Source organism: Colias croceus, chromosome 24 (genome assembly GCF_905220415.1).
Source record: "Colias croceus chromosome 24, ilColCroc2.1".
NCBI lineage: Eukaryota > Metazoa > Arthropoda > Insecta > Lepidoptera > Pieridae > Colias > Colias croceus.
In genome coordinates, this window is record NC_059560.1 from 5,030,115 (window position 1) to 5,054,677 (window position 24,563).

Genomic DNA, 24,563 nt, shown 5'->3' on the forward strand with positions numbered 1-24,563 from the left:
ACCATCCATTCAATATTGATATTTTAGACGATACAATAAAGATTCTTTTCGCGTGTCTCCATTTCGTTAAAAGTAGGATCTACTTTCTATTGAGGAAAGAGAAGGGGTAAAGAACCGGATCTTCATTCACTTGTTTTGTGTTTGGCTCGAAAAGTTTTGATACTTGGTTCTGATTGTTTTAGTTTAATTGAATTTGTATTAAACGTCGTATAGTGATTATTCTATTGTTAACTTAATTGAATGTTTGCCGGGATTACAAAGGTTCAAAACAAAATAATCAAATGCGAGGATTAAAATTCACTTCAGTAACTTGGATTGTGAAATTTTATAGGCATTTAAGAGCTATTTAGAAGATTGATTGTTTCAATAGCCAATCTATAAAGATATTAATGTCTTTAATCAACTTAACATTTGGTGTTTTGTTGTCACATAGAGCTTTTATATTTGATTAGAATGCTAGGTAATTTTGTAGATATCGTTGTAGTATCGTTTATATTTACTTCAAGATAGATGTCGATCGATTGAGCTTCAACTTCTATTAGAATTCAATATGTAGTATTGAATAGCAGGAACGTGCAATAAATTTAAATTCTCAATTAATTTGCACTTTATTCACATAACCCCTGTCCTTGCGATGAACACATGATGAAACCCGCATGTCAATGTTATAAAAGTAGAAAGTTTGCCAATATTAAAAGTATAATTAAAATTTGTAAAGTAAAATTTGAACCTGCTTAAGCTAACAAGCCGCAATAACTCGTGGTAGATTCAGACTATCAAATGAACCATCTTTCTAACCTCTTGCAATGAGTGTTTTGTTTAATTAGTTAACAGATAATCCAAGAAGCGTACGCTCAATGGAAATAAATACACGAGGAATTAGTGTTCGTGATCTGGATTGCTTCTCTTTGTATTAGGTACGATAATGTCCAACCGATTCTCTGTGACCACAATTCAAAGTGAGTTAAGCTGATCCGATTAAAGACTAAAGAAACATCGTTTGGGTCAAGAGTTTGATGTCAAGTATAACAGTAAGATCTTGCTTTAATTTGATGGCGTATAACGTCTAAGTGTTTTATATCTTTAATTTATAATTACGTACTTACAGTTCCAAAAATTGAGTAAAATGATAATATTTATAATTTCTTTTGTGTATACCATACAAATATTAAATGTGTAGCATAGTATCAGTGGATGTTGGCTGTCGTGAATGAAATTACATTTTATACAAATTTAAAAAAAACAGTTCCTATTTATTTAAATATTAAATTTGAATATCAATTGGTATCGTATATCTTGGTTTATTTTACGAAAAGTCACTCAATCAAAATACCATGGTTGTGCAATGCTAGTTAACTCAACAAAATACGAATTTTTTGTTAAAAGTATCAAGATTGTTTGTTAGCGAAATGTAATATGTAATAGCTTAGTCATAAAGCGCATTCAAGCGACAAAGCCGTGGTCTCATCTCAGTATGCGGAAGGAATACTATTTGGATGAATGTATTGAAAATATTATTATTCTTATTTCTACTAGTAACAAATGGGTAGATAATACGATAAAAGGCTAATGCCCGTTTTCACCAACAACCCGTAAAATTTTAAGTGTCACCTGAATCAATTTAGGGGATACCTAACGTAAAATTTTCTATCACCGACAGATAAGTGTCACCTAAATCCTTAGGTTGGTTTAATGCTCTAAGCCTATCGTTAGGTTTGGTAGTGATTTGAAGGGTCCCTTGAACTAAGGAACCCTTACTTAGGAGACTGTTTAGGGGTTATTGGTGAAATCGGGCATTAGGCATTTAAAAGAAGGTAAAGCTGCGTTTTAGCTTAAAATTAGTATCTTAGTCGTAAACTTAGTATCAAGACAAAAGATATGTACGCAAGACATTGAAGCTTATTAAGAAAAGCAGACAGAGACTGTCTTTTTATTTGCTATTTATATAATGTTATTTGTTAACTTTAGCATGTACGTGTGATGCTGTTAAAAGTTTGTCTGGGTCGATGGCACTTTTACGTAAAGCAATAAAGTGGATTTGTTTTATAGAACTGAAGATTAATCTATCTTATTTTATGAAAAAAAAGTCATGGATGGTTTGAGCGAAAGAAATTTTCTTTATAAAAGAGCCGCTTTATATTATTGCAATTTCTTTGTAAAACTATGAGGGTATATTATCACAAGACGAAAAAGATTAATATCCGCAACTAGAATGCTTGAAGAGAATATGTGTTTGTATACTTACATTATTATTATTCAACAAAGTAGAAACCAATTGCGGGAAAAATTGCATGCTACACGTGATATTCTTTAAAAGGGTTTTAATGATATTTTCAATTGTATGAATTTTTCTTGCGATAATTCGATTATTTTAGAGGTCTATATAGGAAAATAAAGTGTATATATTAGAACTTTGTATCCAATATATTGATTGTTTATGAATCATAAACGTTATTGTCATTACCTATTTTGTAACGATATTCTTTTCTAAAAGACAAAAGTAGATCGGTTTGTAAAAATATATGTTTGCAGGACTTATGAATATTTTACCTTTCTTTCGGATTCTTTCTTTATGCTCGGATCTGCGTGAAATTTAGTTCAAAGATTGGTTTGTTTGGATAAGCACATTGGTTACGGTCTATGCAAGTGAAGCCATGGGATCCTGCTATTAAGCAATAATTATAGGTACCATATCATATTATTATGACGATATGTAGGCAATCAGATTTGAGGTGAAATATTGGAGACATTTATGTGTTACTGTTCAAAGTTTGAATTTCCTAGTGTAGATAAAGAAAGTTTGAACAAACATTCAAAGCAAATTTTACGTGATCATGATTCGATCGGACTTTGATACAATAAATTTTTATGAATATCACCTTGTTGTTCCTCAAACTTCGTTCATTCTGACATCGTTGTTCTTTCTCATGGCAATGCGATAGCAAAAATGTAAAACTAGCTACTTTAAAAATCGAGCTAAATAAGATTTATTTCTTACAGTTTGTTGATGATCCTTAATTTTAATAGTTTGTAAGCTAAATAATGACTAGAAGCTAATATTAAATAATTTGGCAATCATTTTTAAAGGAAATTAGCAGGAAATAAGCAGGACAATAAATCAACACATCATTTGGAATCAAAAATATATTTCATATTAAATGACTATAACCAAAAATAAATAACATACCTTCACATTTAAATAAATAAATAATGTACAATTAAAATAGGCACAATTAAGATAACATTATTAGAAAATTTATATAACTTTATAATATACTAAAGACTTTCAAAACATACACGCAAACATTCATACAATAAATTACAATCACTCTTAAATATTTTAATATAGAATTATCTTATTATATGTACAGAAAACTTAAAAACTAGTGAGCTTCGAAATCCTTTACACCAAATTAATCAAAATAATATGGTCTTGTTAACAACATAGTATTAGAGCTAGCGCGCAAGAGCAACTTTTGTCTCCGCAACTATTTAGTCTCTCCCATCAACTCTATGGGGAGTTGCGTCGCTACGTGCGCGCACTTTCTTACTAGCCCATAGAGTTGACGTCACGTTGACGTTGATAGAGTTGACGTTGACGTTGTAGTATAATAAACACATTTACAACAATTGTGTGCATAATCTTTGCATAATTATGCAAAGAGATAATAATGTAAATAAATAAAAGCCTATGTACAGCATTTTACTTTTATGCATATGAGAAATACCTAAATAATTTTAGTTTACAGAATAAAAGAGAAATACCACATGGATATAATTTATATTTAAAGTTATGTTAATCGATGTTTAATAAATGCTAAAGTCTGTCTGTCTTTTACTCTTTCCGGGCCAAACCAACTTCCGACAAATTCGATTTTGATCAAATTTTCAGTTACAATACTTGGAAACCCAGGGATCTAACATAGGCTAAGTAGGTACTATTTTGTAGCAGACAAAACCACGAGGCTCATCTAGAGAACTACAATTTTATGGAAATGTATTAATATTCACAAAATTCTTGATGTTAAGTCAAAAGGACAAATTTCCACCAAAATAAATGTAACTTTATACCGGTAATTTATTATTTATGCAACAGTAACAGTGCACTAATAATTATTTACCATAAACTTTGTTTCAGACCTTCTTGCAAACTTGTGAATACAAGATGTAGTTGTTGAATATACAAAGAAACTTGAGTAAAGAGGGATTACTCTGGAGAGCTGTGAAACTTCCTCATATCTTACTTAGTTTATATTTTAGAACGACCTCTTCACAATGGGCAGCGTTGGCCCAACAAATGATCGTCGATGTTTGCCGCCATTACGGCGATTTTGAAGAAATATCTTCTACTAGCGGTCCGCCTCGGCTTCGCCCGTGGTACATATTTACGTTTTCCCTACATAAGAACCATCCTCGTACTTCATTTTTATATACATATATAGATAGATGACGGCCGATCATAGACATTAAGGCACTCTACACCATCGTGATTAACTCTACTGGCCCAACTTTGGCCATTGTGAAGAGGGCCCATTAGGTAAAATCCCGTTATCTTGAAGGGATATCAAATATTTGATAACATATTGTATGAGATATTGTATATTGAGCAAAAACAGAGATTCTTAACATATAAAAAATGCAACGAATTGAAGAGGAATCTCCATTGTTTTTGGAATGGTATTTTACAATAAAATAACTTAATCTATACTTAAATGTTTAGGTTATACTATTTTCATTTTAAATATTTTAAAAATTATTATAAATAACATACCTATTACATTGGTAAAAGTCAATCGAATTGAGCGGTACATTTTCTTCACATAAGTAATACGCAATATAATCGCCGAAATAAAACAATAAAGTCGGACTTAATCTGTTTTAAAAACTACCAAAGTTTATATTTAATTACCATTTATACAATTCAACGAAATTTCTAAATATTTCCAGTTCCAAATTTGAATCTCACTATTTCAACATTTTTCAAAACACTCAACAAACAAATTTTCAACATTTTTGGAAATACTTAGAAATTGTATTTCATCAACATACCCTATCCACCATAAAATTATATTACATTTCTATAAAGACAATTCAGTGTTAGTTTTTTATTTTCAGAAATGCTTAAAATAACGATTATTTTTAACATTTCTGGAAATAGAAATACAATGTAACCTCAAAATTTTTTAGACTTTTTTAATGTATTTTCCTAGCGGACACAAGTTTATTAATATCATGGTAAGCAGCGATCATAGTATGTGTGGGGGTATTGACAGTACAAGCTGGGTTGGCCTGTATACAGTCAACACCCTCTTGGCCACGTCTAGCGGCTCTCATGTACCTAAAGAAACGAAGTATTTCGGGATTGTCGGATACCGGGCGACGAAGTTCGTTTAGTTCTCTGTAATAAAATAAAAAAAATTTTAATCGATTATTTTTTCATGGTAGCTCCCTCACCCTAACTAAATACAACCCTATATATATTCAAGATATCAAAATAATATCTAAATTAACTAATATGAGATTACACTGAGAGACTTAGGAGAGGAGGTTATTGGTTATTTAAAAATAAAAAATTGTTTTCATCTAAATAACTTTGCTATTTTAATTTTCGATGGATATACAATTTTATTGGTAAGGAATGATTATACAATCGTTTGGTTGTTAAGCGTTTTTTCTTCAATAATTGTATAAATAAACTAAATATTCTTGAATAATTCATTATTGAATTTAGCCTTACAAAATTGTAAATATATTATTAAGTAATTTAAATCACAGATATTTCAAACAACTTCAATGCTAAGAGATAAACGGACAGATGATCCTATTATTTGAAGAACAGTTTGCTGGACGTGGACGAAAGTATTTAATCTTAACTTTAACCTGAACCCCTATAGTCGGAAACTGACAATGTGCCAACAGGGTTGAGGGGCCGTATTATGACCTCTTATTTCCACATTATTAACGCCGTGAAAGTGACAGGCAAATTTATATTATGAAATATCGATGGCTGGTTTTTGCGATCATAATATGAATTTGCCAGTCAGTTCAATTCACGGCGTAAACTGTCTGGAAATAAGAGATCATAATACGGAATGGAACTAATCTTCCGATATATATTTAGCACCAAATTTATAATCTTTCTTTAATTAAAAAACAAGTAGATTTACTACCGTCTTAGCTTTACGTTTATCAGATTATAACACAATTAAAGAGTTAATTACACTAAATGACAATATAGTATTTCATTTTATCTTAGCAGCTTCACTAAGTGTCTTGAAATTAGGAAATTACAGATTTTCAAGAAATTTTGTTACCTTAGTTTCTTTGTGTATTATCAATTTAAAGTACCTATTAAAATTGAGTGAAAATTTCCATTTTAACTTACTAAATATTTATGTTAATTTTTGGAATAAGGTGACAGTGAAGGGTCTAAACAAGACAAAGCTGTTTTAAGATGATAATAGTTTGTGATAGACTTTAGAATTTCAAGCCGCTTTGTCTCCATTAAATGTTTCGCCTGGTTATTTCTAAAATAATTTCGTCTTTATTACTGACTAGCTGTTCTCCGCGGTTTCACCCGCATTGCTCCGCTCCTGTTGGTCGATTAGATTAGAATTTTTCAAATCAGACTAGTAGTTCACGAAATTAGCGCGTTCAATCAATCAATCAAACAAACAAACTCTTCAGCTCTATAATATTAGTATAGATTTTTTCATTTGCAGTTTAATAATTTTACAAGGAATCTTTTACACTTTAACTAAATAAAATTTATTAGTTCCACTAAACATTTTTTTTTTATATTGTGAGTTATGTTTAAATTATTTATGTATTTACGTATGTGTTCGTTCACAACTTTTATAAAATCAAACTTATTGGCTATGTGCGAAGTGGGTGGTAGGGAACGGCAAATCGACCGTAGCGCACGACGTGGCAGAAATGTGAATTAATTCTGGGCTGTCATGTGTCAAATTGCTTTATTTTCATAACTTCCTTTATAAATTTAAGCACAAACATAAAAATTAGCGATATGGGTCATAGTACATGCTGTGTCGTAAATTGTAAAAACAATGGGGAAAAACAATTCCTGCAAGTTTAATTCGTTTCCAACATCAAAGTGGACATTACAGCAAAGACAAAAATGGATAGTAGCTGTGAAGAGAAAAAAATATTTTTCACCAGAAAGAAAATCGCTAGGTATAATATACACACTCACTTTTTACACTATTTTTTTCAATTTCGTTGAAAAACTAGTCGAAAATCAATATCACAAAAATATCTTAACATCTAGTTGACATCAGTTGAAATGATTTGACAGATGACAAGCCCTTAATAGTTGCGGCCACTAGGGGCGCTGTCATCGCGCACACAACGAATACAAACTTTGCAAACAGTCAAATAGGGTTGCTATAAAGCTAATCACTTTTGAAACAGTTCCAATACTATATTTTAATACGTTACCTACATAATTTATCAGCAACAGTCTGTTTCTCTGTGGAAAGTTTTCAGTTGTTCTTCTTAATTACATTTCCTTTTTTGTGTTCATTCCGTCCATTTTAATAAAGTTAAATCAGTTTATTTTCCTTTTCTTTACAGTTATTTACAGATTTGATGTTTTTGTCATTATCGTTAACGCCTACAAATTTGCCCACGCTTAATTTTTTAAAAGGTTTTTACAAAACATTGTTATTTCCTTTTAAACAAGTAAACATGTTTTTAATCTGTATTATTAGACGCAAAAAGAGCTATTTTTTTAAACTACTTTTTCTTGGTAACTAACGCCAGCATCTACATAGTACCTAAAATACCAATCTCGAATTCCTATGTTATTTAGACTTCCTAGTCTAAATTAGTTTCTTCGTCAACACAATTTATCGAACTGATAAGTAAAGAAACTTACAGTACATTTATCTTCACATTTATTATCTAATAGTGATATAATAGATAGCTTAGCGTGATGCTATATAGCCCTGTTGACCCAATCTGTTAGTAATATTCTTGTACAATTTTAAATAAATGCACATATATTTAAGGTACATTTAAAAATCCGTCATTTATATTATACTAGCTGTGCCCCGCGGTGTTGCCCGCAGTGATCCGCTCTTGTTGGTCTTAGCATGATGATATCTAGCCTATCTATCTAGAAAAAAACTCACAAATTGGACAAGTAGTTCCTGGGATCCGCGCCTTCAAATAAACAAACTTTTCAGCTTAGCTTAGTATAGATATAGATTTATCATACGAACCTGCTCAACTGTGCAGAGACGAGGTTACTATACGGCGCATATTTCGCCGGATTAGCGTACATCAAGCATATAAGTTGTTCTCTACAAGATTCTAGTTTCACATCGCTGAGGGTCTGGCCTCCAATCTGTTGGGATTCTGTGGTACTTTCTGTTGGGGCTAGACCTGGAATGGAAATGTTAATTGTTTTTAAGGTGAACATATTTGATATTAGATTTTTGAGACTAGAAAATTTCGATAATCAGACGTTTTCAATCCGCGTCTTTCGTGGTAACGTGTTGCCATTGTTTTTTCAAAAAATATAAGCATTTTAATGTTATAAAATTATCTACAATTAAAAATCATTCTGTGTCAAATTATCTTTAATTAAAGTTGAGAGACGATTTGTCGTTGCTGTTTTAATCAACTCACTAATGTGCTGTAATTATCTAGTCAATAAGTTATGAAAACGAAATATTATAATATATTGTCAAAATATGTAAAGACAAAAAAAAAGTTATATCGATTACTATAATATTTTCTTTAATATGCAAATGACTATGAAGAACTTAATATTATAACGTAGATACTAGATACATTGTCATTTTAAAAGACCATTAAAAATGTACCTCGTAATAAAAACCTGACCATCATACATAACAATCGTCATCACTTTATCAAATATTTATAAACTTGATACAGTTTTCATTGATAGATAACATAATCTAATACAACTTTCTAATGAACTTTATAGTTTAAAACTTACCAAGACTCGAGAAGATCCCGTCCAAACGAGAGAGTAGTGGCGAGTAAAACGGATCGTAATTACTCAGGATCATAGATGATGCTGGAATTTTCTGGAAGTTCTGAAAATTATTATTAGAATGTGATATTATTTGTGTTTAAATACACAATTGTGTTGTTATAAATTAGGTGTGGTTATGTAGTGTAAGTATAGCGTAAGTACTTATAGTTAATAAATGTACTGTAAGTTTCTACTTTTGTGTCATTAAAATAATAGTTAATATATCATAGGTACTCCACTCCGCACCTTATAATGGCGACCCTGTCAGCTACATATACCTAAGTAAAAAGGTGTAGGTAACCAACACAACATTCGATCTTCGAAAACGGCACTCTAACTCACACAAAGACGTCAAAATAAAATGGTATTGAACTATTGTGAGCGAAAAGCTTAAGTAAATTCTGGCTAATTAGCCATATTTCAAAGTGCCACTCACGGAGCGCTTGTAACTTACATCTACATAATTTTACATAGGTAATCGATTTTACTAATAAAAACATAAGCGTATCGTATATTTATTATTTATATAAGAAACTCATTTGAAACAATTAGATACTTCATTTTTGGTAAGTTTAAAAACGTATCTAAACTTTACAAAAACAACAGCTGCTCATTTCGTAGCATTTTCTATCAAAATATAGATTCTAAATAAGAACATTGTTTCAAATAAACTCTAAACTCAATTATAAGTCCCCGTATTAAATCAGGTCTTTAATATTCAAAGGATCTAATAGGAACCCTTGTTAATGTCCATTAATTATACTAATTTAGGTCTTCTTAAGTCCCTTTAGGTTTTTAGGTCAAATTAGTATATAATCGCTTAAGGAGAGGATAAATTCTTAAACAATTAAAAGAAATGAATAAAACATGTCAGGGTTTTACGACAATTTTTCTGAATAAAATTATTTCGAGTTTGGTCTCCTTTTATTTTGTTCGTGATTCGTGGAAATGAGGCTATGATAATACCAGATAATACTGACAAAGCATTCCATGCTTCATAGTTATTGAAGTTAATAAATAGCAAAAATTCATTCCAAAAATAACAAACGAATTGCGAATTCAGAAATAAATACCACTACAAAATGCTGTTCAATATGTTAAATATTATGTTCTCTAGTAGGTAAATAAGTATTCAATATTGTAGTAGGTACATACCTTATAGTTATTTGTCATTTGATTCTTATAGTAACTGTTTTTGGATGGAAGATAAGTCACTTTCTGTCCACCTGCGCCGAATCTGAAAATATATTAAATTAAACTTTACTTACTAGACTATTAAGTATTATCACTGAACTTTTTAATAAAAAACTTTTTAACTACACACATAAAAACGAATCGGTTAACATTTTTCTATTTTACAAATAAATATTCAGTAGAGTGTATTCTATGATATATTTTAAATTTGAAATAAAATAAATACATAATATTGTTCACGAACGCGTAAGTTTGAATATTGACCGCAAATTCAATATGGCGACCGGGGAAAAATAATAAGGTTGAGTGATACGCTTTGCTTTTCATTTCCTCTGGGAAAAAAATAACTTTTTTTTTAGTTGGCGCGCTGTCAATCTAACCAGCCAGGAACTTTTTTTTGTCGCAGATAACAAATATTATAAAGGTTCCAAATTCAAATTTATTTTTTAATGACGTTTTCATTGACACATGACGTACTTACTACTTATGGCAAACTTTTTTAATTATTTAATCTAACACCCTTTCAACTCGTGTAATTTCATTAAAATTCAATCACGATGTTCATTTCCCTAAATTAAGTGACGTGACGAAGCCATTTCTGGCAATAAATTGGATTGTCTTGTTATCGAATACTTGTTTGTAGAATTTCCCTCCAATTTGTGTTTGACGAGTTGAGATTGGCTGTATCTATCATTATTTATTGAGGCAATACTGCTTCGGGAAATTTGAGGTAGTTTTTATTTCAGCAATGTTTGAAGTTACATTTAATTCATCATCATCATCATCATCAGCCCATATACGTTCCCACTGCTGGAACACGGGCCTTTTATGAGGGTACATTTAATTACTTACTAAAAATACCTCTTCGACATTTTATTTATTTCCTTCCTGTATTTTATTTGTAAGTAAATTATAATGAATCGAGATCGAATGATCGAAGATGATATTGAAATATTGGAGCAAAATAATGATTTAGACTATGTTGGTAATAATCTGAGGTAGGAGAAATTACTAATATTATTTCTCATATTCGAAAATGTGTCCAAAATACACATTCAATCATGATTAGTTTTATTATATATAACTGAACATCAAGGTCTTTATAGTATTTATTTATAACTTTAACAAATGGAAAATAATATACTATTAAATATTAAATTTCTATATTGCTTGCTAGAATATTTTGATATACTGAAAAGAACTGAATTTGAAATATACGAGGAACGTGATAATGTATATTTCAGTAATAATTCTAACGTATATTGTATTGTAAATAATACTTTCGTGTGTATTGTGTTTTCTTATATATTAAAAATTTTCGTTCAAGCTCAGTATATTAAAGAAATTTTTTATAGAAACCGTATTATATTCAACGGCTTGGAAAAGTAATGTGTCAGGAACATGAACATATTTTTTTACATAAATAAGTTTTAATTTTGACTTTGAGTATGAGTTTGAGTTGAGGCCTGAGGGTGACATTGTAAATTATTTAAAACAGGAATATTACTTATCACAAGAATATTTTGAAGTGAAACTACTTTACGTGTTGAGAGTATAATTTCAAGGTCAAGTCATGGAGTAAGGCGATGATTTTGGTATCGTTGAATCTTGCCAAAGAAGTTTCACTTCTGACACGTGAGGTCGCCACACACGCTGTTTTTCTAATGTCTAATTTAAACCATTGTACCTGAATTTCTCAACAATTACTTTATGGCAATTACACCTTTATAATCTTTCAAACAAACCCTTACCTCGACATGTCAATATTAGACAAATCGTTAGCTTCATTAGGGTCCACATTCCCGTAATCCTGTGCGAAGGCGAACGTCCCTGCTTGGTTGGTTTCGTATCCCATGAAGTCTTTATTATCGTTATTGTAAGCAGATTCATCTGTATTGGCTGGTGGGTAACTAGCCTGACTTGAAGCTGCCGAGATATGAGATATACCTGTAAGAAGAGAGTTATTATTGAACAATAAAACCCGGCTCCTAATTTATGTATCCTGTTACTAGCACAATTCTGATACATACAATCGAAAATCATTCCACCCTTCACAATCAGGTAATACTATGAGAATAATATTATTAAAAGAAAGTTATATTTTACAGATTTTTGGTTTACTGGATTAAACCAAAAATCTGTAAAATATAAGATCATAAATTTTAAAAAGTAGAAAATATTAAATAGCAATGAATATTTAAGTAGGTATATAGTAGTATATGTAAAGGTTTTATTATTTAATATTATTAGATTAGGTGTTATATTGAAAAATACCTGAACATATTTTATTAATAATAACACGGACAAATGAAAAGTGTTCAAGTATAAAACATATCTCTACGAAAGGTAAATTAAATATGCTGGCTATAGAATATGGAATCGAATAATTATTATAAAAGGGTAAAAGTATAAGAAATCTGTAAAAAAGATAATTTAGTATAAATATTGTAAAAATATATCTAAACAATAGGCAAATAAAGATAAAATAGTTTCGCTTACATTTATATTAAAAGAGCGTCTTTTGTTTCAATAAAGAGTAGAAACTTACACAATACGTTAGAAAATAATTACAGTTTTAGTTTACTTTGTTTACTACAAATACTTTGTTTGTATTTGAATGTAAATTTTTAATCTTTTTTACTTTTGTAATATCAAGACAAAGAAAAAACAAGAACGAAATAAAAACGTACATTTTTTCGTTTAGTCACAATACATATTTACAAATCTATAACAAATGTTGAAAGCTCACATATCAAAGCTCCTGCAAATACCCAATGCCAATACAAAGTAAAGTTAATGAATTCGCCAAAGCGAAAACTCAACGAATCAATTGGAAAAGTTATCAAAGTCCTTACCTTTTCCCAGAATTTTCCCGAAGCTGCCCAATATACTGGGCAAAAACATCGCCAGAAGGATGCTCTTGAAAACTTGCATGCCTATTAGGAGTGGAAGGAAGAATTTCTTCAAGCCGAACGCTGTAACAACAAAATTATATACAAGTTATTTTTAACACCCTAATCTTATACACGTGGAAGTTTCTGAACTGATATAAGGAAAAACTTCCGCAGGGCTTGATATCTTAAAGCAGTATTATAATATATCCAGCGAGAAAGTGATGGCGCTAGACGACCTTTATAGCGTTGTCACTTTTTTTAATTTTTTCATACTGGAGATATTATAGTACGTAAGCACAGTTTGAGTTTTAGTCCTAGCGTTGCGTATTGTTATTTATTATGATATTGTAATCACAATATTCAAATTTAGTACAGAGTTAAATAATTATAGTCTGCCTAAGCACGTAAGCTGCTTATGACGCCGCGGTTTCCAGCTTTTATACATTGATAAAATATTTCTTCTGAAGTAGAGTAGGTGGACTTTAAATCAAGGTAAATAGTTCGTTTGTATGAAAATTTAGCTACAACAAATTTCGATTGTTTAGTTTATAAGATAGAACCTTTTCCGAGTAACAATTTTATCTATAAAATATACCTGAAATCGTTTCCGTACTTTTAATGTGAAAGCGATTTATTTCCTATACAAACTTTTGGATTTATTATATTTTATTTATTAGCTTTATAATTTCCATATAATAGGGGCGGCAAATCTGTTGTTAATTTATCCACGTACCGTTCATAAATCAGCTCAGCTTTATACATTGGACGGTGTATAATTATACTCATATTTTTACGTAAATGACGCTTTTAATTTTTTAGAGTTTACATAAAAGGGGCTGATTGTTGTTTAAACACTGCCGTAAATCGTATGTTATTACCGTTAATTTTACGTAGATTGTATTATTAATGATTAAAAGTTTAAATAATGAAATAAAAGGGTGCGAATAAATGTATAAATGATTGGATACATTAAGCTGTTTATTTATCGTGACTACAATAATTCTGAAAAATACCTATATGGTAAAATAAAAATCCATATAAATGTTAGTTTACAAGCTTATAGACATGTGCTGATATTATTTTATTGATGTAACAATACTTTTAAAAGTACTTTCGTGACATAATTCTCAATGAGTATCAAGTAAAGTTACTCTCTTTACCTCTGATTGACCGACATACCACATGATGCTTTTTTAAATCTGAATTGTAAACACATTTTTTCTCAATAAAACGTAGGGAAAGTTTATTGCGGTGAAATAAATATAGTTTAAATACTTACATCTGAATCCTATCACCCTTGCTGCTTTCGGTAAATTGATGGACAGAATGTGGGTATCTATAAAATCTTTCACCTTCTTGAATAATCTGTATTCATATGTATATGAACTGAACAGTGCTCTCGCCTCTGCATCTTCTTTTTTATCGCTTGATTTGCTTACATTTAGCGACTTAATTTCAACTCCATCAAATATTACATATCTGTCCTTTGTCAATGCATCGTCTATTGCATTTTCCAAAACTTCGCTCAGCTGTCGTTCTGTATTATTCACAAACACGTATTTCTCGCAAAACGTACTTAAAGAATCTATTAAATTACCCATTACACTTTCTGGTTCGTCTTTATCATTTACTTTATTTACATCTACATGCATTTGACTATTAGAGCAGCTATGGCAGGCATTAGATTCTAAGGTACTATCTAAATTAGTTTTGGTTACACTTTCAGCATGACTCGAATCTTTGTGAGTCTGAGAGTTGCATTTGACACTTAAACAAATTATATACAATGAGACTAATAGTATTCTTTCCGTGAACCTCCATTCCGTTCTTCGTCTTTGATTGCTTTTCGTGTCCATTTTGTGTTGGATGTTTCAATCTTCATCACCGTACGATGCGTTCTCTCACGTCATTTATTGAGAAAATCTGTAACAAAGAGGAAGAGAGTATTAAATTTCTTGGAGAAAATTGTAAAGCGTCGAAGCTATTGGTTTCACGCTATTGTTATGGTGATTGAGAAAATGTCCGGGTATTGTTCGCTGAGATTCGCGACAATGAGTTCGTCGGGACGTTTATATTTCGCTATTGTCGTGGAAGTGTTTTTGCGGATGTCATAATATTATCTGCTGTATCTCGGTGAAGGTTAAACTGTATGACTTTTGATTTGATTACTTTTTGTTGTTAATGTTTATGATTCAACCCTACTGCCGTGTTTATGTTTAAAATAATGTTTAAATATTGACGATTGCATTTAATCAGATAGGAATAAGTCTAAAAATAAAATAGATTAAAAACGTTTCTTAATGTATTTGTTATACATTCAATTTAAACTAGGCCAATAGGTATTATTCACATCTTAGGCGATTAACACACGGTACCGCGTAACGCCGCGGTTGGCGGTGAAGCGGTTCTCAAGTTGCATTGGCTTCTATTAAATCCGTTGATACCAAACACACATACACCGCCCGAACGCGCGGTCGAACGATCCGTACCTCGTAGGGCTTCACTGCCAACCGCCGCGGTACGCGGTACCGTGTGTTAATCGCCTTAATAGTTAAAATAAATTAATCTTATTTAAATTTAGTAATAAACATACACAAAAGCATTTATTATTTATTTTTTGAGCTCAAAGTGATGTTAAATAATAAATTGAACGAGACGGGGTAAAAGTTACAGATTTGACCTTTAATGCACTTGACACGCATAACGGAGTGAAAATTAATTAAATTTTTACTTTCTCTGTTCATTCTGATAATTTATATATCATGAGTCAAATTACTCTGATATGAAACATGTTTCACAAAAAAAGAGCGTGTGTGCCGAGCACGTGTCAGAAGTGAAACTTCAAATATTCAAAGATAGGAAAAACGTCGCCTTACTCCATGACGTGACGGAATTGCCATGACGCGACCTAGAAATTTTACTCTCCACGCGCCTAAAGGAGTTTCATTTCAGAAATCATATTAAGAAAATATGTTATCTTTTAAATATTTATCTGTTTATACGCTGAAATTGTTCAATCATACATTTACAGCACTACATTTAAAAAAGCTACACTACATTTTAATTACTAGAAATAATTCTTCATTTTCAGCAGGCGAAACCCCATTTTGCATTAAAAATCTCCTCTTTCTGTATTCAGTAATTAAATTCAACGAACCAAATATTTTATTCAGTATTGACGTACTTTATTCGTATTTCCTGAATCTGTAATATGAACTTTTCCGGGCAATCGCTGTAGTTGGATTCCCTTTACATCCCGGGAGGGTGTTGAAAATTTGATCACCCTTGCTTATTATTCGATTAAATTTGAAATGTAATCGAAAATATTCGTATTCTTGTGCAAAAAATGATAATTTTTATGTTCGGGCTAACAATTTGTGAAACCTATCCTAACTTATAGCATAAAATTCTTGAAGACGAATTAGAAATTTCCCTCTTTTTTATTATTTATAACATAGGTAGGTCATTATTAAATTGTAATTATATTATATACGTATTGTAACTAAATTATTTAACTTTTAAATTTTAATCAGCTATAAGGTACCTACCTAAGAGTGTTGATGTAGAGAATGTTGAAAACTATGGGATATTGTATACAAATAAAGATATTTAAAGAACACACGGATTGATGTTTCCCAGCCGCAATTAACATAAAAACAATATAATAAACATACAACTCACATAACAGTAATAAAATATAACATAGTTTCCTTTCTATAGCTATAATAAGTTAAAACAATATGATTCTATATCTTATATCATAGACTTCACAATACATACGATATTTTATCTTATACAAGATAGCGTTGTACAAAATGTTAGCCAATTTTAAAATACAATTTCAATAAGATTATGAACTTAATCCACAAACACTGCGGGGAAGGTAAAATAATTTACTCCGAGTGGCTTATACTAAATTCTCTGTCTAGACTTGTGATAACAGTAAAAATATTTGTTTTAAACTAAGTTAGAAGTAAACAGTTAAATGCTTCAATGTGCTGAGTAACTTTAAAAGATAAGAGTAATATGGCTAGTCTGACAAGTTTAAGTTTTCGAGTGCCAGTTGTATCCAAGTAGCTGCTAAAAGTTCTATACGTACAAAATAATTGTTTTAATTGGAGTGTGTTCGAAAATCTAATATCTAATATTAATATATATTATAGAGGCGAAAGTTTGTAAGTATGGATGTATGGATGTATGGATTTTTGTTACTCTTTCACGTAAAAACTACTGAACCGATTACAATGAAATTTAGCACACATATAGAGGGTAACTTGGATTAACACATAGGATAGTTTTAATCCCGGAAATCCCACGGGAACGGGAACTGTGCGGGCGAAGCCGCGGGCGGAAATCTAGTAGCAAATATTTGTTTTTGTATGAAATACGCAATTTTTCATAACTTTATAAGATCTGGTTTCCATTCACATACATTATTTGGCAATTTATAAAACCATTATTAAGAATAATGATATTGTATGAAATAAAATGTAGGTACCTATATCTCAGATATTACCATATCTCGAGGTAAACATAAAACACAAATAAAATAATACAAAACCAAAAATATGGATCTACAATTTGACTGCAGAACCCTAAAAACACTTCATATATTATATTATCCTAATCCCGAAAGCGCTGTGTGTGTCTTGTTATTTAGATTTCTATGGCTGTGAACAATAGATATGAATGTACAACCCTCCACGACATTTTCAATTTCATCTCAAAAACACGTGAGATGTTTACATTAATATTATGCTTAAAACGAAACGTTATTATAAGCCTAAGATCCTGTACTATCAGAAAATCATGTTTTAGAATTAATTTCCGTTGTTACGACTTTACTATGAGCTAAATAAAATTTGTTGTTGAAATAATTGTGCCTATTATTTAACACAGCGTATTAATAAAAACACAGCCTCCGATTTAAAATTTGAAGTTTAAGAAAATATCTGCAAGTATGTAATTTTTCCAGTGCATTTATTTTATAGCATCTATGTTACTCACTAAATCTAAAGAGAATTGGCGGACTTCCAAATTAATTATGGTACCTAGCGGATAGTTTTAACTCGTACTTAATTTTAACAGAGAATGAAAAGAATTATTCCCTTCATATCTACAAACTAACTACTTACAAAATATTTCGCTTTTTTACCGCTTGTTTGCCTGGCAGAGATCACTGCTTAGTGATAAGGCCGCCAATTGTACTACATCTTTCTAGTACCATAATTATTTTCTTTTTATTGTTTCTTATTACTTAATGTTTGTATTACAATAAAGTGTAATAAATAAAATAAATTTAAGCAACATGGTTACATTGCCTTGTTACGAATCAATTACCTGACATTACACCTAATTCTTCTTCGTTCTCTAATACATTCTTAAGGAAGTTCACGCACGAATGATTCTTGAATATCTCCGAACAAATCCTTTAAGCAATTAATCATATCACATCACAATTCACATCACGATCGAACATCGCCTCAATAGTATAGAATGACGTTGTAGAATTGCGTCTGACTCAGCAAAAAAAGTTCATATATTTTCCCTTTGCACACCACAGATAGATCAACACAATCGGTTAAAAATGCACCTTATTAACTGGTGGTTAACAGTTAATAAGGTGCATTTTTCTTGAAACTTTGTATGTTACCCTCAATGATATTATAAGTAAAAAGGTGAAGATAGATTACGAATACAAACATTCGATCTTCAAAAACGGTACACTAACGCATTTAGACGTCACAGTGATGGCATGACTATCGTGAGCGAAACAGGTACTGAAGTAAATTATAGCTATTTAGCAACATTTCGACGTGACTCCTTTATACTTATATTATTGTTGGATAACACAGTACATTAGAATTAATGATAAATTTACTCTATAAATAAGGAGATCTCCCTTTTCGTGACTTGGAGGAAAATAAACGAATTAAGATATGTAAACGTTTATCTATTTTGCTAATGTTATTTTAAGATGGACAATAGCGAAAACTGTTTATTTAGTTCTTACTCCCAAATAGAAACAAATTGATGATAAACAACAAAAGCTCTTCGTATTATCCAAAATTGCTTAAACAACTTGAGCTGTCGGTTTTTCAAGAGATAATTGAAAATTCTGAAAGTCTATTGATTAAAATCTTAAGTAGTTTTTATAATAAACCTCAATGTAATGAGTTATCGAGTTTGTTGCTATTGCTTGCGATATTATTCCTCGTTTCCCGCCAACGCAAATTTATATGAAACTACAATTCCCAACTCAATTGTACCCAATAAATGAATATTCGCTGAACATCTTACAGCTAAGCCACGGGGAGTATTTTTGCAAATAAATTCAATTTGTACTTAATATCCTTTAGATGCGAGTTCTGAATATCTTTGCAATAATCTGGATATAAACGTAATCGCCTTAATTCCTCGAAATGGGGATTATGATATCTGAGCTTGAGACGTTCAATCAAAGATCAATAATTGGTTTAATTTGTTTGGGACGGGAGTTTTGGAGAGGTATGGTAATTGGTTAAAACGCGGTAACGTTAATTGATTTGATGTAATTTACACTTGATTTTGTGTTTTTGTATTTTAATCTACGATACTTATTTATAGAATTAAGCGTTTATAGAAAAGAGATTATCTTATATTCTTATATATATTATAAAGGCGAAAGTTTGTAAGTATGGATGTATGGATGTTTGTTACTCTTTCACGTTAAAGAACCGAACTTGGATTAACACATAGGATAGTTTTTCAAACTCAAACTCAAACTCAAACATTTATTTATTCAATTAGACTTCTTCGAGAAGCACTTTTGAAACGTCAATACATATTTTTAACATTTACCACCGATTCGGAAAGCAGTATCTATATCTTTTAACCCTGAAATCCCACGGGAACGGGAACTATGCGGGTTTTCCTTTGCAAACGCGGGCGAAGCCGCGGGCGGAAATCTAGTTCGAAATAAACTAAAATTAGAATAACATTTTCGGAAATCGAAAATAATAGACTTGTAATAAATCCATTCATTATACTTTTCATGTAGTAGGTTTCACCTATATTATGTTGTTTGATTTGAAATAAAAATTTAAGAGAAAGCGACGTACTAAACGTTACTAATTTACGGTTAGGTTTTGACTTATTTTTATAGTATCAAATTATAAGTTATATGGTAGCACTTAGCTAAGGTAGCCTTGACTTTGTTTGACCTATTGGCAACAGCTTTCTCTATTAAACGTGTGGGATATGACTCAATGAGTAAGCTTTAGCGATCTTTTACGAAAACGATTTTTAGTGTAAACAGGCGTAGAGTATTATTTCGTTGTTCTTTATGCGTAGAGAGTGTGGAAACATTCTATGTAAGCACGAAAGAATGCTTTTGCTCTAGCTCTAGGTCTATGTTCGTCTGGTCTAAGTGCAACGTTACACTAATCCATAAATAGAAATGCATAAAAATAAATAGTAAACGCTCCTGCTAGTAACTTAAGCCCATTATCGGTGAAATGGTGTAAATGCATGCAAATCATTTCGGCCGTAGGTTGTGGCTTTCTACGCGTTTCTAAGATTTTAATTTTGTTTATAAAACTACAAAATTATGATAATATATTTAAATTTCTTGCGTGTTGTTGAATTTTTCACTTTGAATTCGTAGTAATGTAAATTAGGTTCAATGAAATTTGGATAATTGTGCCAAGCTTTCGTGCTTGAAAATATTTGTTTTTCATAAGATTCATGTGTATATACTTACCTAAAATGAATTTAATTTAAAATTGCCCACACTGCAAACGAGAAAGCCGATACGTTGGCCAAACTCTTTGCGTCGAATTCGACCCTGAATGATGAAGGAAGAGTTCCACCCACCATCCCATACTGCAACAGCAAAATGGCTGACGTGAAATTCACACAACGTGCCGTACGTAGAGCTCTTCTTTCACTCGATATCAATAAATCGAATGGGCCAGACGGTATCCCTGCGATAGTCCTTAAATCTTGTGCTCCCGAATTAGCTGCAATCCTTACGCGTTTGTTTCGATCCTCTTACACTTCCAGTATAGTCCCAAGCACTTGGAAGACCGCCCTGATACACCCTGTACCGAAGAAAGGCACTCGCTCCGACCCGAAAAACTACAGGCCGATCGCGGTTAGTTTTCATTCAAGATCAACGACAACGTTAAATAAAACGACGAATAATCATACATATCTTAAAGGTATCACACACATAATTACAATTAAATATCTATGACAAAAGTACCTACCACAGACAATAAAATAAGTATTATGATATGTTGATGATATGTATATGAATTTGATTTTGATCTTCTTTTTTGATGTGTTAAAGGATCTTGTATTGTATTGCATTGTAATACTAGACAATTTCAAATAATATTTTTCGATTGGTAATCGAACTTACACTATCAAACTCTGCCCTTAGCCAGTTTGTCAAAAACAATGCTATCATGAGGTCCTTGTAATTTAATAAGAGCTAGAAAATGTAACTAAAGTAATATCATCGATGTCAAGAGTTTCCTTGTCCTCGTAACTTTCTCAGGCCAAAGTTCAGTAATTGACATTAGTACTACTAACGTAGATATATGCTACTAGATGGAACAAATACTATATTATGTATGTTATAGTATGTATGAACGATGTACCTACGAATTCCACATGGAACAAAATAAACTATGTTTGTTACGGAAGGAGCTTCGCATTCCATATCTGATCTTATAGCTCTTATAAATGTCTTTTTTAAATAAATTGTATAAATACTTCTGCTAATTAACATAGGGAATCAATACAAAAATATTTAAAAGTCGCCAAAAGATTTTTTGTGGTTTAAAACATGCAAAAGATAAGCCTAAACGATTTCCAAATCCCTTTTTGTGTATGAAGCAGGCCTTAGTCTCTTATTTAGATTTCAAGACTATTCTAGTAATTTAGTTCTATAACAGTAATAAGTAACCCATACTAAGTTAGTCTCCTCAGCGTTCAGTGGCATCTGTTTTTATTGGCCATTACTTCAGTATGGACTATGAATTTGTTGTAACCGATATAGAGTACTTATTTATGAGTATATGGCTTATAATAATGGTTTCATAAACATTGTATTGTTATATACTGTATCTCGATGCCATTTAAAGAAGTTATACAGGGTGTCCCACTATTGGTATACTCAGCGCAAAGGGACTTAGTAGTTTTGCATACACTGATCACGTAAAAAATACTTAAACAACAAAATTACCGCTATATATACCGCGTCTCTAATGTGAGCATTAATTTGTCTATGAAAACGTAATCTTAAACGATAGCTCACGTTCTGGTGGCAAAGTTGGGCGGGTTGCTTGTTATGGGTGTACAACTGTACACATAGAGTTTTAATAATTCATCTATTTGAAAGAAAAAAATGCGTCTGGAATTTTATAAGTATTTTTTACGTACCTACTCAGCGAATGCAAAACTGTAACCTCCTTTGAGCTTAGTATACCAACAGTGGGTCACCCTGTTTAAACTATTTTCTTAAGACAGACAAATACATATTCGTTGGTCGTAAATATTAGTTTGAAATTGTTGAATTTAAGATTTCAAATAGAAAAAATAATATTTCTAATATAAACACGATATTTGTAAGAATGATAAGATGTGTTTTTTGCTCTAACACGCGAAAACCATTGAACGGATTTTCGTGATATTTGGCATTTATTTATAATTTCTATCGCTCGCAGGTTCATATCTATATTGGTAAACTGCCTTATATTCTAACTAATATTATTGCCAAAAAAACAGATTTAGCTCGAACTGAATACTCATACCATCAGGCTTTTTAGACTGAATAGGCTTTTATAGTCGACTGGAAAACATGAAGTCGTTTCGATATGTTCATATGTCCATGAAATTGTCTCTAAGAGCCCTTTGTCCAATCACAATGCTTGTTAGATTCGTATAGTGAAATCGTATGGAAAATTTTAAGTGGGATTCTTACCATATTTCTAAACGAGGTTTAATAAAGTCTATAGATTGTTCTAGAATTCTTGCTCAATTTGAAATTGGAACGTTTTAATCTTTGAAATGTATTTTATCAAGAAAATTGTAATGTTAATTTGAAATTGGAACGTTTTAATCTTTGAAATGTATTATGTCGAGAAAATTGTAATGTTTGTAAAGTGCAGCGTCATTCTCGAAGTCAAGTCAAAATAAATTAGTTTTTTTTTTCTAGTGGCTAAAATATAAAATATTGAATATGAAGTTTAAATAGTGTTAAATTTAACTAGGATAGATAAAGGTGATTTAAACTATTTTGGACTTACCAAACGTTCTGTTCAGACGTGAATAAACATAATAGGTAAGTACCTTTGTTATTTACTAGAGTCAGCGATATGTTCTCATCAAATGTTAAATTGTCAAGCCTCTTTTAATATTTAAAAGTACGCAAAGAATATACTTATTGTACTGTCAACAACTTAAGTTTTATTGTGTTGCGTCAAGCTCTAATAACGTATTAACAATAAAAAGTCAGTGAACTTTGCATAAAACTTAATACAAAGTTTACTGACTTGCTTGCACTGAAAAGAAACAAATTATTTTATTCTATTCAAATTGCCTTTTATTAATGAAATTTGTTTATGTCTTCGAATAGATGTTTAATTTTTTAAAAATATCATTAGGTGAATGTGATGGGTTTGATGAGATCGAGGTTTAAAATTATTTTTACTATTTATATAACACAATGTTATGGTAAAATAAAAAATAAATAAGTGGTTTATTGGAATACTGATTGTTGGTTGAATGTTCAGTTTTAAAAACTACAATTACGTGTTTGTAAATATATTCGTATCGTATCTGTTAGTAAATTTATTCCCTTGAAGCTGGCACAAATAAACTATTATAATTTAATACTTATCTATATAAGTACATATTTATTTAAAACTATACATATACATATTTATGTTTATCAGCCATCTGGTTTCCATAACACAAGCGAAAGTTTAGTATGGGATCATATTATCGTGCCGTGTGTGAAAATGTCCTGAAATATTTATTTATTTATATACCTAGCTTATTGCCAGCAATGTTAAGTAAGTATCAAATTCAGTGTTATTTCAAAACGATAGACAATAACGTTCGCCAATCAAAAAATCTAACTCCATATACATAGGCTAAATAAAAAAAAGCAAAGAAGATGCATTCAGCATTGACCATATTCAATGAAGCATTTAATACATTGTAAAACGTTAGATTTTATCCCAAATGAGTTCATATATTGTTATCGAGTCTGCGTGAGTATAAATACAGCATGAAGTTTATTTGTATGGGCTTTGGGAATAGGAGTTTTATAGCCTGGGCTGATTTTATTATCCGTTCTGTGAAAAGAATAAGTATGGGGAATAAATGTTTGATAATATTATATTTTTGCGAGTTTTTCGGTGATAAAATACGTAGACATTCCCTTGTTTTTCAAGATA

General features: G+C 30.9%; 1 protein-coding gene across 1 annotated transcript in view; it reads right to left on the reverse strand.

Moving 5' to 3' along the window:
* Positions 1 to 4,137: 4,137 nt before the first annotated feature.
* The window catches only part of LOC123702919, a 38,942-nt gene continuing 18,516 nt past the window's right edge, over positions 4,138 to 24,563 (reverse strand). Inside the window, exons 2-8 of the mRNA XM_045650765.1 lie at positions 14,393 to 15,036; positions 13,075 to 13,194; positions 11,971 to 12,166; positions 10,181 to 10,262; positions 8,987 to 9,086; positions 8,244 to 8,406; positions 4,138 to 5,398 (exon numbers count right to left, since the gene is read on the reverse strand). Coding sequence (XP_045506721.1) covers positions 5,194 to 5,398; positions 8,244 to 8,406; positions 8,987 to 9,086; positions 10,181 to 10,262; positions 11,971 to 12,166; positions 13,075 to 13,194; positions 14,393 to 14,969 — 1,443 coding nt within the window. The 5' untranslated portion in view covers positions 14,970 to 15,036 and the 3' untranslated portion in view covers positions 4,138 to 5,193. The remainder of the gene's footprint in view (positions 5,399 to 8,243; positions 8,407 to 8,986; positions 9,087 to 10,180; positions 10,263 to 11,970; positions 12,167 to 13,074; positions 13,195 to 14,392; positions 15,037 to 24,563) is intronic.